This window comes from Phallusia mammillata, chromosome 1, assembly GCF_965637545.1.
Source record: "Phallusia mammillata chromosome 1, kaPhaMamm4.hap1.1, whole genome shotgun sequence".
NCBI lineage: Eukaryota > Metazoa > Chordata > Ascidiacea > Phlebobranchia > Ascidiidae > Phallusia > Phallusia mammillata.
Genome location: NC_137252.1, coordinates 8,722,338 through 8,736,499, shown reverse-complemented (window position 1 = coordinate 8,736,499; position 14,162 = coordinate 8,722,338). Strand labels below are relative to the sequence as shown.

Below are 14,162 nucleotides of genomic sequence, written 5' to 3'. Positions count from 1 at the left end.
ATAACTTTTACCAAAAACTGTTTTCAAAACTGCCCTATTAACTGCTGCCTTCCTTTTAGTCACAAAGAGATTCCAAATATTTGACAAAGCGTTTTGTTCAGCGCGTTTCCTTTGTACCACATCTGGCAGATATGTGGAGACACAACAAATGGCTTAGAACAGCTGTCAACAATAAAACTGGACAGTATGCTACTCGCTTTAAGACGTAGTGCAAGGGTCAGCAACCCCTGCCATGTTCGTAATTCTTTATTACACGCCAAACAAATTTGCGTGTTTATATTATGTTAAACAGTTACATTGCTTGTTTTCAGTGCTAACATGCATAAAACCTTAATTTTTACTTTTGAGCTCAGCTGGCACAAACCACTATTACTCACAAAAATGTCCGACGAGGGGGGAATAACAAGTAATTGGCACGCGTCAATAAAAAGGTTGTCGACCCCAGGTGCAGTGTCATGTGGCCGTTTAGTTATGACTAGGGCAATTATTTTTTGACCTGAAGGCGAAAAAATTTGACCTAAAGATTTTGACAAATTTTGACATTAAAAACTTTTTTAAAGTAGTCTGTACTGATATAGTCTGCTGTACCCATACGTTTAACCACTGACGCGGCATAAGTTGTCGTCGAAACTGTTGAGATAAAATTTATTTACAATTTGAAACCAATCCTTTATAGTTTATATTGTCTGAAGAAAATAATATACATCATTGCATGCATATATTCTGGCAAAAAATGATCACAATTAGCTGGTTGTGACGTCACAGTCCTTTGATCCAACAATGGGTCTCATGGGAACTTGGATTTTTGCGGTATTTTTCTTGAAATTTCATTTTGTAAACGGACGCAATATTATATGCTCCCGTGCAAAATGGCGTATTTCGACTCGTGGAAGCGTTGGGCGAGAGAAGAAAAGATTTTTATACCGATGCCTTATCTTGGAATGGCTGAAGAAGGGTAAGAAGCAGTGAAAATGCAACAACTCTTGTCTTTCAATTGGGTTTCAATAAAAAAATCATTTTTTTGCAGGAGCCTTGACTTGAGAATATCATATCTGCCTGTTCAGGTAAATACTCTTATGGTTACTAGCACTGTAGTTGCCGCAAGCGGACGATGGTTGATGTAGGGCAAATAATATTTAACGAAAAGAGTCCCATAATTGGATTTTTACAAAACTTTTGGCATTAAAGTAGATTACCTCAGTTTAAGAGGGGGCTAACACCAGTGGAAATGATTTTTTTTTGTATTTTTCCGTTTCGGGGGCGCATTTTCAAGAGCAGAGGACCCAGCGGCCGACCTGTATAGCTGTCAAACATAACCTGGTCACATAATATGCAAAAAAGGAGATGGTATTTTTTTTCTCAACAGGCGAGCTGTTTTAATCGGTGCCTTATCGACGAACGGACTTTACACTGTCCAGCATTGTTATCCGACAAAGGTTGGTTTTATCATGTTTAACCTAATGACGTATTTTTCAACGTAATGGCGTCATTAATGCTACTTTTCGCTTTTCAGATGAGGTTGTGGAGACTTGTAAGACTGATTCTGGAAATATATGGTTCTGGTTCGGTCTAAAACCCGAAAAAGATTTCTCCAGTGAGAAAAATCTACCGGGTATGGGTTTTTAAGAACACCAGACACTTTTGTTATCAACACTTTGTTTTAAAAGCTTTCGACTACATGTTAGCACTAACATTTCTTACATTAACAAGAGAATAGCTCTTAAACACTGTTCATTAACTACGTATATTTTATGCGCAGGTGGACTGCTGGTTGATCCTGGCTACAGGTGTTGGGTTGTCACTCACCCCACCGACTCACAGTATGTTTTGATGCCGGCAAAAAATGTTATTCTATACCAAACCGGGCGTCCGGTTCGTCAACCGTCTATGTACTTGAATGCCTTCGTCAAAAGCCTGGCAAATGTGCAAGCATCAAGCCAAATACAAAAGGCGAGCAATGTGGAAAAAGTGACAAGGAAATTACTTCAGAAAAGGGAAAGGTTATCACAATTAGGTGCAACAGATGAAGCAGCAAGAAAGGATTTAGCTTTATCCACAACCTCTAAACCTGTATTTGGTCAAGTGAAAAAATTCAACCAATCTCTTTGTGATTTGTTGGCAAGTCAGATTTCGCCTTGTCAACCACCCCACTTGGCGAGAAATAAGGTTAAAAAGGAGCAGTTAGAAGCAAAAGTCGTTTCATCGAAACCTATTGATAGTCTGACCTTTCCGGTAGGAAATTGGTATTATTTTAATTCTACAGCAAAGCCCGCTATGAAAAATGCCAGCACACAAACGCCTTCGATGAAAGCTCTCAGACAAAAAATTCAGGCAAGACGGTTAAACCTAAAATCCCATTCTCAACAGAAAGGAAAATCGGAAGTGAACACAAACAATTTCAACTCAGAGGATAGTAAAAACATTGCTGCAAAGAAAGACGAAAAAGAAGTCGACAATACAGCTGAGGAAATTGAGTTTCATGATACACGCAAAGCAGAAAAACAGGTCGAAAATATAGCTGAGGAAAGTGAGGTCCATGAAACACGCAAAGCAGAAAAACAGGTCGACAATATAGCTGAGGAAAGTGAGATTCATGATACACGCAAAGCAGAAAAACAGGTCGACAATATAGCTGATGAAGGTGAGATTCATGATACACGCAAAGCAGAAAAACAGGTCGACAATATAGCTGAGGAAAGTGAGGTCCATGATACACGCAAAGCAGAAAAACAGGTCGACAGTGCAGCTGAGGAAAGTGAGGTCCATGATACACGCAAAGCAGAAAAACAGGTCAACAATATAGCTGAGGAAGGTGAGGTCCATGATACACGCAAAGCAGAAAAACAGGTCGACAGTATAGCTGAGGAAACTGAGGCCCATGATACACGCAAAGCAGAAAAACAGGTCGACAATACAGCTGAGGAAACTGAGGCCCATGATACACGCAAAGCAGAAAAACAGGTCGACAATACAGCTGAGGAAGGTGAGATTCATGATACACGCAAAGCAGAACAACAGGTCGACAATACAGCTGAGGAAGGTGAGATTCATGATACGCGCAAAGCAGAAAAACAGGTCGACAGTGCAGCTGAGGAAAGTGGGGTCCATGATACACGCAAAGCAGAAAACAGGTCGACAATACAGCTGAGGAAAGTGAGATTCATGATACACGCATAGCAGAAAAACAGGTTGACAATACAGCTGAGGAAAGTGGGGTCCATGATACACGCAAAGCAGAAAAACAGGTCGACAATACAGCTGAGGAAAGTGAGATTCATGATACACGCATAGCAGAAAAACAGGTCGACAATACAGCTGAGGAAGGTGAGGTCCATGGTACACGCAAAGGAGAAAAACAGGTCGACAATATAGCTGAGGAAGGTGAGGTCTATGATACACGCAAGGCAGAAAAACAGGTCGACAGTGCAGCTGAGGAAGGTGAGGTCCATAAAATTGCAACCCATGACACTAGCAAAGCAAAGAAAAAGAGAAAAAATAAGCGACGATGTTGTAAGTTCTGTTGCATACAGTGAAGGCATTTGCCAACATGCACAGCCATCAGCAGCAACACAAACAATTTTAATTAACTTTATTTTATTCGAGTAAAACCGTTACAACATTTAGTTGCCCATCACAGGGAACGAGAAGCCGACCCGTGTTCATTTTTACCGCCATTAAACCACCCGTTAAAGTACTTTTTCGTCTGTGCAGTATGGCCGTGCGCTTGGCATTTTTCAGAGTTTGCTTCCGTTTTTTTAATGTTTTTTGTCGCTTTTCTATCGTTTTATGCGTCATTTAGTGGTCTACGCGTATTAAACTATATTTTTCGTGCCAATTGTCTGCTCAATGTCGCGTTTTTAATGCTGTTTCGAGACCAGGATTTCACCGTTTGGAGCTGATAGTGGTTGGGTTGTCAAATAAAACAGGCGTTTCGTGCTATCCCTCGTTCAGCATCGATGCAAATTGGCCCTCTTGCTTGGGCCCGCGCCTCCCCCCTGCACACACATACACACAAAAAAAACTGCTATTTTTTGCGAAACTGCAAAAATAAGAAAAGACCTGACGTAAAACGAAGGGCTGCAGTACAGATTTGTGTGTGGTACAGAGTTATAAATGGGCGAATTACAAGCGCGAAACCCGGACCGAAACCAAATCGTATTTGAGAAGCCCGTTTAGGCCAAAAAAGTTTAATTGACAGACCTATATATTAAAGCCTCAAGAAAGACAAACACAATAAACAATTGGTCTTAAACAACTCGCTACTTAGCTAGATAAATTTACTTGAAAATATACTGACACAAAGTGTAAAGTCAGGCCCGAATCATGCCCGTTTTTTTTTCAAAAAATTCCAAGTTCAAACCCGACCCAGACCCGAACCCGACCCGACTTACAACTCTGGGGTGGTAAGTCTCACAGTTTCTCTGTTTCAGCATAAGGATTTATAAAAATGCATCTCCCAAGATTGGAACATGACCACCACAATTAAACGTCGCGTAATTCAAGCTGTGTTGTTTACAAACTAAAACGATACATCCAAGCAATTTTACTGCATTCCAATAACAAACTACTTAAAGGCCAGTGGGCAACAAGTTTCTGTGTCCTTCGTTATACCGTTTGAGAGCTCTAATAACATTTCACTTCTACTAAAGTTACAAAAATAAGTGTGCTCTTATAATATATGCGGACATGTGTGTGGTGTTCCTAAACTAACTTTGTGAAGTATGTTCTTTTAAAATTGAATCACAAGAGAAGTTGAACAAAACAACCAGTAAAAGGATTGCAGTGCAAAAACTAATAGACCTTCGCAGACCTTTTACTGTGCCACTGGTGCATTACTATACCTTTCAATTATCACATGCAACAACATTAGACAACAGCGGTTTAAAAGCTCCATTAGGCCTAAAGGTCAGTACAGTGCAAACAGCGCACCTGTTTGGCGTCGTGTAGGGGATATGAGGGGAAGTCATTGGTAAGGTAATGTTTAGACAATTTGGTCGCAACCTTTTCAGTTCTGACATACACTAAGTGTTTGTGTATTTAAGGTTTGACGAGCGCCGCCGTTTTGACATTTAGTGGATGACAAATTTGCAAATATTTTGTGAACGAAAACAAGAACTTGAATTACAATAGTTAGCCTACCTGTAATAAACCTTGCAATTTGAAAGCGCTTTGGAAACGCGGTTCATAAAAAAGTTTTTCAAAACAAAGCAGACCATTGAAGGCTATTATCGTTTTTGTGCTGCTGAAGCGATTATTAATATTAAAAAGTCTCACCATACCGAAAATGGTAAAGCATCATCGGTGCATCAGTGTATAGTTTATTTTTTTTTTATCTTGGTTCAATGGGAGTTTGATTCGTTTTAGATCAAGGTACTTTTGAAGTTAGTGTCCAGTGTTCCGGTGGTTAAGAATTAACAATAAATTTCAGGTATTGATAATGCATTTGCAAGTTTATTCAAACTTTTCAGACGTAAAATAAAAGATTTTTAATTGATTTTTGTTAACGCTTTGAATAGAAAAACGAAATGTGGAAAACCAAGCAGATTGTCTTATTTTTGCTATGTGTCAGTGTTGGATCCACAAAAAAGAGAGGTATGAAACAATTTTTTGAATGTAATATGTTTCGGTAATAATTTCTTAACTGTTTCTGATATTAAATTGGAACGTGAAATAAAGACAAAAAGCAAACGACGTCTTAATTGTCTAGTTCATTCAAACTGTATTTTTTCAGAGTACTTTGCTAACTGCATCGTAACCGAATTTGAAGGGTTATGTCTTCCAACTTCACTCAATGCAATAGGTACTGATGTTTTAGCACCAAGTTTGTGGCAAATTATTATTTTTTAGTTCTGTAATATAGTACTGCTTAAAAGATTGCAAATTCTGGAAAAAAAATCAAATTAAACTAACAAGCTTTCGAGATATAGTTAAGTTGTTGGTTGATGCTTGTCTCACGTTGCAATTTTAACCTTGGCCTCCTTTCAATGCACCTATTTATGTTTAGACACATCTGGCCCGTCAAGTGATGTTCGAGAGTGGTCACCAGCCGGTGGTGAAAGTAAGCTTTCAAACTGTTATTGTAAATTTTCTAATCTGCGCCAACTTGGAGTTGTAAGCAAATTTTTAGCCCTTAATTTTTCTAAAAGCTTAAGTTTGATCTAAAGTTTATTTTCCTAAATGAATGACTTAGCAGACAAGCTTACTTAAAGTTTTACGAAATGTATAGTTGTACTAAAAACCACAAAATAACAACGCCATACGTAAGTGTACATTCACTTTTGGAATTTAAATCTGAATTATTTACAATCTTAATTTGCAAACAAACCAAAATGCTCTGCACCGACGCGTTTTTAATTGATACAAAGAAACTGTACTGGATTTTGTGTAGTGTTTCATCCGATTCAGTTTGCATTTGTAGAAAGCTGCGCAAATGGAGAATGCTGCTTATCGACAGACCCAATCAATCCCACCAAAATATGCGTGTCTTTACGTACGTATTTCAAAATATGGCATGCGTTTTTGTAAAGTTTAGTTCTCATATTATATTACCGTTGACGATTAGACAGTGGTTCCCAATCGCGTACCTCAAAGGAGGACTTCTCTTTTTGTAAATACATTTATTTACAGTAGGCCTATGCCTGGCAGCAACATCTTATTTATAATTATTGTAAGTTTATTATGAACGAATGATCTTGTTGCACTTTTTTATTTGTTTTTGTTGTCAAAATTGACACATAATTGTGTACTATTGTCGCAAGGCGACACACGGATTGCTGGCTGTACTGCTGCCGTCGGTGATATAAAAAGTCTAATAAAGACATAATTTTTTTGTTTTTACAACTTCACAATTTTCTGACTTTTATCATTCAGATTCTGGTTGCAAACATCTTATTATAGACGGGAATTCATGCACAGTTCCACCAATTGCACCAGGTAGCAACAAGATTACTAAAACGCGATGCTAGGCAAAAAAATATCAATATGAAACAATTTAAAGTTTTGACTATTACTGTTGACATCGCGGAGCAATATAAAAACTGTATAAACGAAGTGAAGTTGTCGCATAAAAACGGAAAGAAAGGTGATAAAGCTTGGTGAAGTGATCATAAGATGCTAATTTTTATTTAACTTTGCGCAAAATTTGCCCACTGAATGTGGTTGTTTTGCATACCGTCTGTTTACTAATTAAAATTCGTCTTGTTTAGAAGCAGTGGAACTTCCTGTTACTACGCAACAAGCTATACCAGCGGTAACAACAACAGAAAATTCTCGCGTACTAGAAAGCACATTTCAAACAGAAGGTGCAACACCCAAAGTTGCCAAACTTTTTTTAACAACAATCTAAAACAAAATTTGTTTTTTAGCTGAGACCACGGGCGCATTCTCTACATCGCAAATTACAACCACACAAGCCATACCGTCTTTTACTACTGCCGATACCTATTTTGAACCAGCAGGAAACACATCCTTTTTACAAGGTACATCTGCTGAGGTTACTAAATTAGCGAAATTGCATGAAACGAGAAATATGACTTTTGTTTTTGCTGACTTCAATTCAAACTTTATACGCTGGTGCTTCAAAACGTGATGGGAATGTACAAGACAGCGACACAACCTGTTTTTGTTTGTTATGGTGTCACCTATTCCATTAAAGTTTTTTTGACATATTTTGGTGTTTTAGCTCATAAAGTAAGCCGCGAAACAAACATATTTAACACAAGTTTGAGTAGAATGAAAACCAATGCACTTTTAAAATAACAATAACAATCAATAAACAATTTGTTTTAACAGATCCCACACGTGCACTCTCTACAGCGCGTATTAAAACTGCACAAGCTTCATCAACTGATTTGGCAGCGGAGACCTCATTAGTTCCAATTACCACATCTGTAAAAGAAGGTATGTTGCCGAAGTGGCTGCAGGGCTTGTAATTATACGCAATTCACTTAACAAAATGCAAAAAGTGTTTCAACCACAACGCAGCGGCACATTTGGGACGTAAAAATTTTGTAAGCATGCCGCGAAATATATGTTTTTGAAGGATACAACCATTGCTAACTTAGGAGACTTTATGACAAATTACAGGTGTGCATTAAAATGCTAGAATTTCATGTTGCTTTTACCTTATTTTCAAATATTTTCCTTGTGTTTTTACCCAGTAAAAAATTGTAGCCAATTTAAGCACACAGTTTCGGGAAACAATTATCCATTATGCGTTCTTCTCCAGAGGAACATCTTTCAAATTCTCAGTGGCAAGAGCCCGAACTCTTTGATGAACGTCTAAGTCCTGTTTTGACTTGGATACATCGAATCGACAGATTCAATGGCGAGGATGACCACGACACAGACACAGTTGTGCGGATTTACGAAACAATCGAACGGCACATACAACGGTACACCCTTTCCACCTCGGAAAATTCTTCTACATACCAGAGTTTGGATACACTTGAAATTGCGACCCACCATCAATCATGTACAAAGCTTAACGTAAGGTCACAGGAGCTGGACGATACGGATGTGGAGTTTAACTTGACCATGAACGAGAAATGCAAAACGAACTACGTACTGACTGTTTCGAGAATGTTTGTTGATGAACAGGTCAGCCAGTTGCTCTTAGAAGAAACGGGTAATAGCAAGAGATTAAGTGCTGAGGCAACGTACAGAAAAATTCCACAGAACAGCCCACAGTTCATAGCAACGGGTTATGAAGTCAATTCGGGAGAGGTACTCGATGGAGTGGTCCAATTCCGATTTGCAGAAAGCTTTCTTGGTATGCTGGGGGAATCAATTTTGGACGAATTTTACCAAAACGAAATTGGGGAGAGGATTTTGGTGCAAGATATCGAATTAACTTGTGTTTACCTCAACACGACAGAACAAAGATTTTCGACTTACGGAGTTGAACGGGTGGACAGCGAAGTAACCCTGGGATCGGTAACTTGCCGAAGCAACCATACCTCCATATTTGCGGTCATGCTGTCGGCAAAGGCCCTGGTTATACCACATGGAGTTAAAGTAAGTGAACCCAACACAAATAAGAATGAATGTACTTGCAAACTTTTTTAATGTAGCTGAAAGGATTGATTGAAAGTCAGGTACGCCGCATGCAGCTATACGACACATGTTCTCGGTTTCTTTTCTTTTCTAATATCGCAAAATAGAGAACTTCAACAAGAAATAAAACAATGTAGAATTTGAGGATAAATTTCGTAAGCGATTTTTTTGGGAGAATTCAAGATTAATGTGTTAAAGAAACTTTAATTTATCTGATCAAAGAGTTAAACTAAATGCTTAAAAACATTCTTTTTTTTTCAATAAATAATCTAATTCTAGATAACAGCCGCATGGTGGTTGTTGTTGTCTGCATGGTGGTTGTTGTTGTCTACACAGTTACATAACAAAACAAAATTAAAATCAATTTAAAAAGACGTTTTTTTACAGACGACATCGCTAGTGACCGAATCCATTTCCATTGTGTCCCTGTTCTGCACAGTTCTGTTACTTTACTGTTATCGACACACTATCAAAAGTGACCGTACCATGATACAGATCAACTTATCTGGGGCATTGCTAGTCTTCCATATTCTCAGTGTTCTCCACGATGAGGCTGTGAAATATGACGGATTATGTGTTGCTGTGACCATAGTTATCCACTATCTTCTGTTGTCTTCGAGTAAGTAAAGCTGTTTATTAATATTATCCTAAGTTACAGGTTAACTTCATCATTTTAAGGCAGTGGTTCTCAAACTTATATGGATCGCGTACCACCTGACAAAACTTTTTCTATCGCTGCGTACCACCTTAAGTCCTGTTTGAATGGATAGACCAAGAAATAGGCCCATTTCTCGACCTGACTAGCATATTTAGCAATTTCAAAGAATGTCCAAACACGAGTTACGCCCAAACCAGGGCTGATCAGTTGGGTCAGTTGAGTTGCAATTTCAGATCGGACTTAAATTGGGTATAGCAGAAAGCTACTTGCGTACCACCTGAAAAGCTACTCGCGTACCACCTGAAAAGTTCCTGCGTACCACTAGTGGTACGCGTACCACAGTTTGAGAACCACTGGTTTAAGGTCACGATCATTAGGTACCGACAAAATGCTTTGTGGTTTTCCGAATTCTGATATATTTGATTATTAGGTGTTGTAAGTTGTAACTATAAGTCAGTATAAGTTTTGTCACTTACCTAGCGAGTCAAACTATGTCCATATCTGGACGAAACTTGATATGCGGTCGAATCAAACACGTCAGTTAGTAACTTATTCTGGTCTAACTTTTCACTCGACGTCATTTTTGCCGCACTATCCCCAACTTTCGGAGCTGATTTACATTTTAAATTAAATCTGGTTAGGGCCGGAGTTGACATAAACCTCTAAGCACCATGGCTAAAACTGACTCAAGACGTCCTTAATTCAGCATTACAACCGCAGTTCACCTTCAGTGCAGATCCTGGATAAACTACCAGTGCGTGCAACACATTTTTTGTTGGATCAAGGTTGAATGACGCGCGCTATAAACGCGGTTTTCTGCAAAGAAAGCAAAACAAATAAAATATTGCAACGAGCAACACACCATTCGTCCGACAAACATGTGTACTGTAAAGAAACAACATACCAAACTTTGATCGGTCCACGCTTTTCGATTGCACAGTTGGCAATAACGGGTTGACCATAAGCACTGTACCAGTTATGGTTCGCGATCAGTAAAATAAATCGACTCTACGTGCATAGGCCACCACATAAAAACATGCCGGCGTACAATGCAGCCGAGCCACTTTGTCACACAGATATACGGGTAAAGGTCATTTGAATCTTGCACTCTGTGACGGTTGTGGCATAATTATGTATTCAAGTAAAGCATAAATAACGACGCTATTAGGCACACCAACTTACTGGTAAATAAACCGGGTTGCAACAGAATAATGCACAACACAAGGTATTAAGGTATTAACTTGGATTCGCTATAATATAAGACAACGTGCAATAACTGATACTGTAACAAGTAGATCGTACTAACGCAGAATACTCACCAGTAACTCGTCTTTACACAGGTCAAATATATTCGTCGCCAGTTTGCACATTTTCAGTGAAACTTTCTATTCATATATAGAAGCACATGTAAGCCTTTTTACATGAGCGAATCGAATCGTATCGTTGATGCGCATTGTGTGACGTCACGATTTCGATTCGCTAAAGCGTAAAATTACATGTTGCCGAACCGAATCGAATTCAAGGTTTTCAGCTTTGCGCAAAAACGATATGGTGGTTATTGTAAAGTGATATACAAACATAAAGCCGCTTAATTGTTAATTTTAAAGTATTTTTAGACTTTTAGTCTATTCTTCCGAAAAAATCTGAATTAATTTGTGTGCAGCAGTTGTTTGCGTCGAGTTTAGACATACCAAATGTATGAATTCTTTATTGTGAACAGTTAATCCATCAGGAGTAGTTGGAAGAAACATTCAAAGTGTATAGATTACTCTGACTTCATTGTCCAATAGTAATACGTGCTGATTTCTAAGTTTACATACTAAAACTGTATTACATTTCCAGGCCATGTAGCACATTAAAAAATCCTTTATATGACTGCAGAACTCTATTAAATTTGTTTCATTAGAGTCTCTTGTGCGTTATATGTATACAAAACAAATAATTTGTATAACTTTGCACCATTTGGACGAAAAAATTAATTAAATATGTAACTTGGTGTATGGAACGTATGATCAGCATTAACTACAAATTTCCCCGTTATATTCGGCACCAAATTAAACTAACTACATATGGTTTCAACTTGACCTACTTGTTCACAAAAGAGTTCTAGCTACAAAATATCTAGAGCGGCAGCCCTGTGATAGAGCAGAGTAGCAGACACTAATAAACGCAAACCGTGCTGTCACGCACAATGTAATTGCACCACAATGGATTTGACGTCACAAATTCATTGTTGCGTCAATAGCAATGTCAGGACGATATTCCCGCCATCGGTACATAACAGTTTGGCGCCACTAGAGGAAAGAAGTCTTACAACAACACAACACTGTCTTGCAGGTATGTGGATGCTGATGGAAGGCGTTCGGCTGTGGACCTCGGTTTCTGATCAAGTATTTAAGCACAGGACCAGAAGCACGAGCACAGTTCGCTTAGTCAATTACTCCGTGGGTTGGGGTGTGGCAGGTGTCATCGTGGCGACTGCTGCCACAGTTGGCCTGCAAACTGACACATACATGGCACCCAGTTACTTGTACACAAAGATTGCCGAAACAGCGGAACCTGGCGAACACAGCGAAGAGCTAGAATACTTTTACCATCACGTACGAAAATACGACAAATGCTGGTTGGAAGCTGGTAGCATTCTTTTCTACTTGTCGGTTGTTGCCCCAGTTGGTGTGGTCCTAGTTACCAACGCAATAATCGCAGTGAAAGTCACTTTTTCCCTTGTACAATTACGACAACGCTCCCAGAAGTTGCAAAGCCATTTGAACCACAAAGTGACAACGGCGGACAAAGCATTGTCGGCCGTTAAGACGCTAGTCATTTTAGTCCCTGTTCTTGGTATTCCATGGGCCATTGGATTTCTCACAAGTAAGTATGTTTTTCATGTGCTCAAGAATTTAAAATAAGTTGTGTTTGATCTATTTTCTTTTAGAGTATATTGAATTAATTATATGCCAATTAAAGTTGTAGTATATTAAATTTTTCCATAATTCTGTAAATAAAAACACATTCCTTATTTCATTTTACCACTTTAGTAAAACAAAAAAGGAATTAACCTTTCATAATATTAAAAATGACTGTTAAAATACAATATCGTTTGTTTTGGTTTCAGGTTTTGGAGACAGCCAGTTTTCGGTCATATTAATGTACGCAAACGTGCTGGTAAATGGCTTGCAAGGGGTGGTGTTGTTTTTTCTGTATTGTGTCATGAATCCTGCGATCAGAAAAAAGATTCGACCGAACGACGATTCGACGAAGATCAGCACCGCTAGAACCAATGCTTTTACTGAACGAAAGCAAACAATGACAAAGGTGGAAACATAAACTACAACAAAGATGAATATACTCATCCTGGGATCGGTCCTGAAGCAGATGCAGACCAGCGATCACGGCATACTTATCGATAAATCATAGTACGCCAGCCAGCCTATTAAAGACGTTTTACCTAATCAGCCCGTCTCCCAAGCATCACCATATGGCACAGGCTAGAAAATCTACAACTAAATTGATATTATAAAAAACGCTGTTTGTGCGTGATTTAATGTGCAGTGTGAAATGTCGTGCTTTGTTTCGTGACCATGGGGGAAAAGTTTTCGTAGCTTCCATACAGTCTTTTAAAACATTATTTCTATTTTTCCTCAACGCTTTCATAAGTTGCAAGGAGTCTTGAAATTAGTACAAAGATGTGTTCTCATCTTTATTTAGATCGGGGAAAAACAAGCATATATGACTTCGCCAAGGGTTTGCTCTTCTTAGCTGACAAATACCTAAAAAATTTATTGACTCTGACAAAGGCTTGTTGAGGGGCAGGCAGCGACATCAAAACACAGATACAGAACATTGAAAGACGCAAAGTATTTACAAACCACTCTTTATCAATTCTGTGCGTTTAACGTAACCATTAAGTCAAATAAAGTAAAAAAAAATTAATCCTAAGACGTATCTGACTACAAAAAGTATGTTTAAAGCAAACCTGACACTAAAACTCGTTTAGACTCAGGAATAACGTTCGAGGTTTAAATTACATAAACAAACATCGACAATATCTTAAAATCCTAAACCGTTTTGAAAACTCTTACACGCCAAAACACTAAACCATTTTTATCTTTAAAAATTATTTTATGCATGAAAATGTCTGGCTTATATAGCCGGTCAGGAGCAGTGTTTTTTTTAAGGTGACCGAAACGGTCCCCCAAATTTCTCCAGCGGTTTCCCAAAATTTGGACTTGCAACTACAGCAGAACTACTACAACTACAACTACAGTACTTGCGGCCCCCCAAAACTACTTAGCGGTCACCCAAACCAAACCTTAAAAAAAACCTGGTCAGGAGTATAATAATTATTGTTATAATTAATTACCTAGAGTTGTAGGGTACAAAAATCATAGGTTGTTATAGGGTGTAAAGTCGTTTCTATGCAACGCAAATGGTTATTGTGAATAGCTGC

At 38.5% G+C, this 14,162-nt stretch overlaps 2 protein-coding genes and 1 long non-coding RNA gene across 4 annotated transcripts; all 3 read left to right on the top strand.

Moving 5' to 3' along the window:
• The first annotated feature begins 1,374 nt into the window (after positions 1 to 1,374).
• LOC145232564 (uncharacterized) lies at positions 1,375 to 1,817 on the top strand. The gene is made up of 3 exons (XR_013860916.1): positions 1,375 to 1,436; positions 1,514 to 1,612; positions 1,760 to 1,817. It is a non-coding gene; the product is annotated as an uncharacterized LOC145232564 (long non-coding RNA).
• A 427-nt stretch (positions 1,818 to 2,244) lies between these two features.
• LOC145232553 (uncharacterized) lies at positions 2,245 to 3,835 on the top strand. Its single transcript, XM_080097203.1, has 2 exons — positions 2,245 to 3,075; positions 3,132 to 3,835. The coding sequence occupies exons 1-2, from the start codon at positions 2,275 to 2,277 to the stop codon at positions 3,531 to 3,533; spliced, it is 1,203 nt and encodes a 400-aa protein (XP_079953329.1). The 5' UTR covers positions 2,245 to 2,274; the 3' UTR covers positions 3,534 to 3,835.
• A 1,640-nt stretch (positions 3,836 to 5,475) lies between these two features.
• LOC145209360 (uncharacterized) lies at positions 5,476 to 13,320 on the top strand. Of its 2 annotated transcripts, none has more exons than XM_080079638.1 (12): positions 5,476 to 5,592; positions 5,732 to 5,800; positions 6,005 to 6,058; positions 6,419 to 6,490; positions 6,871 to 6,933; positions 7,209 to 7,301; positions 7,365 to 7,478; positions 7,792 to 7,899; positions 8,228 to 9,015; positions 9,442 to 9,673; positions 12,050 to 12,583; positions 12,828 to 13,320. In XM_080079638.1, exons 1-12 carry the CDS (start codon positions 5,526 to 5,528, stop codon positions 13,037 to 13,039), a joined length of 2,406 nt encoding a protein of 801 aa, XP_079935764.1. In that variant the 5' UTR covers positions 5,476 to 5,525; the 3' UTR covers positions 13,040 to 13,320. The 2 variants fall into 2 exon arrangements, with proteins under 2 accessions (XP_079935764.1, XP_079935763.1); XM_080079637.1 differs by having other exon boundaries at positions 7,206 to 7,301.
• Positions 13,321 to 14,162: the final 842 nt, after the last annotated feature.

Bases quoted from the DNA above. Each gene is read 5' to 3' on its own strand.
- LOC145209360 (XM_080079637.1), top strand. From the start codon at position 5,526: ATGTGGAAAACCAAGCAGATTGTCTTATTTTTGCTATGTGTCAGTGTT. The intron at 5,801-6,004 runs GTACTGATGTTT...ATTTATGTTTAG, and splicing joins AACTTCACTCAATGCAATAG to ACACATCTGGCCCGTCAAGT. The intron at 9,674-12,049 runs GTAAGTAAAGCT...ACTGTCTTGCAG, and splicing joins CTATCTTCTGTTGTCTTCGA to GTATGTGGATGCTGATGGAA.
- LOC145232553 (XM_080097203.1), top strand. From the start codon at position 2,275: ATGAAAAATGCCAGCACACAAACGCCTTCGATGAAAGCTCTCAGACAA. The intron at 3,076-3,131 runs GTCGACAGTGCA...AGCAGAAAACAG, and splicing joins CGCGCAAAGCAGAAAAACAG to GTCGACAATACAGCTGAGGA.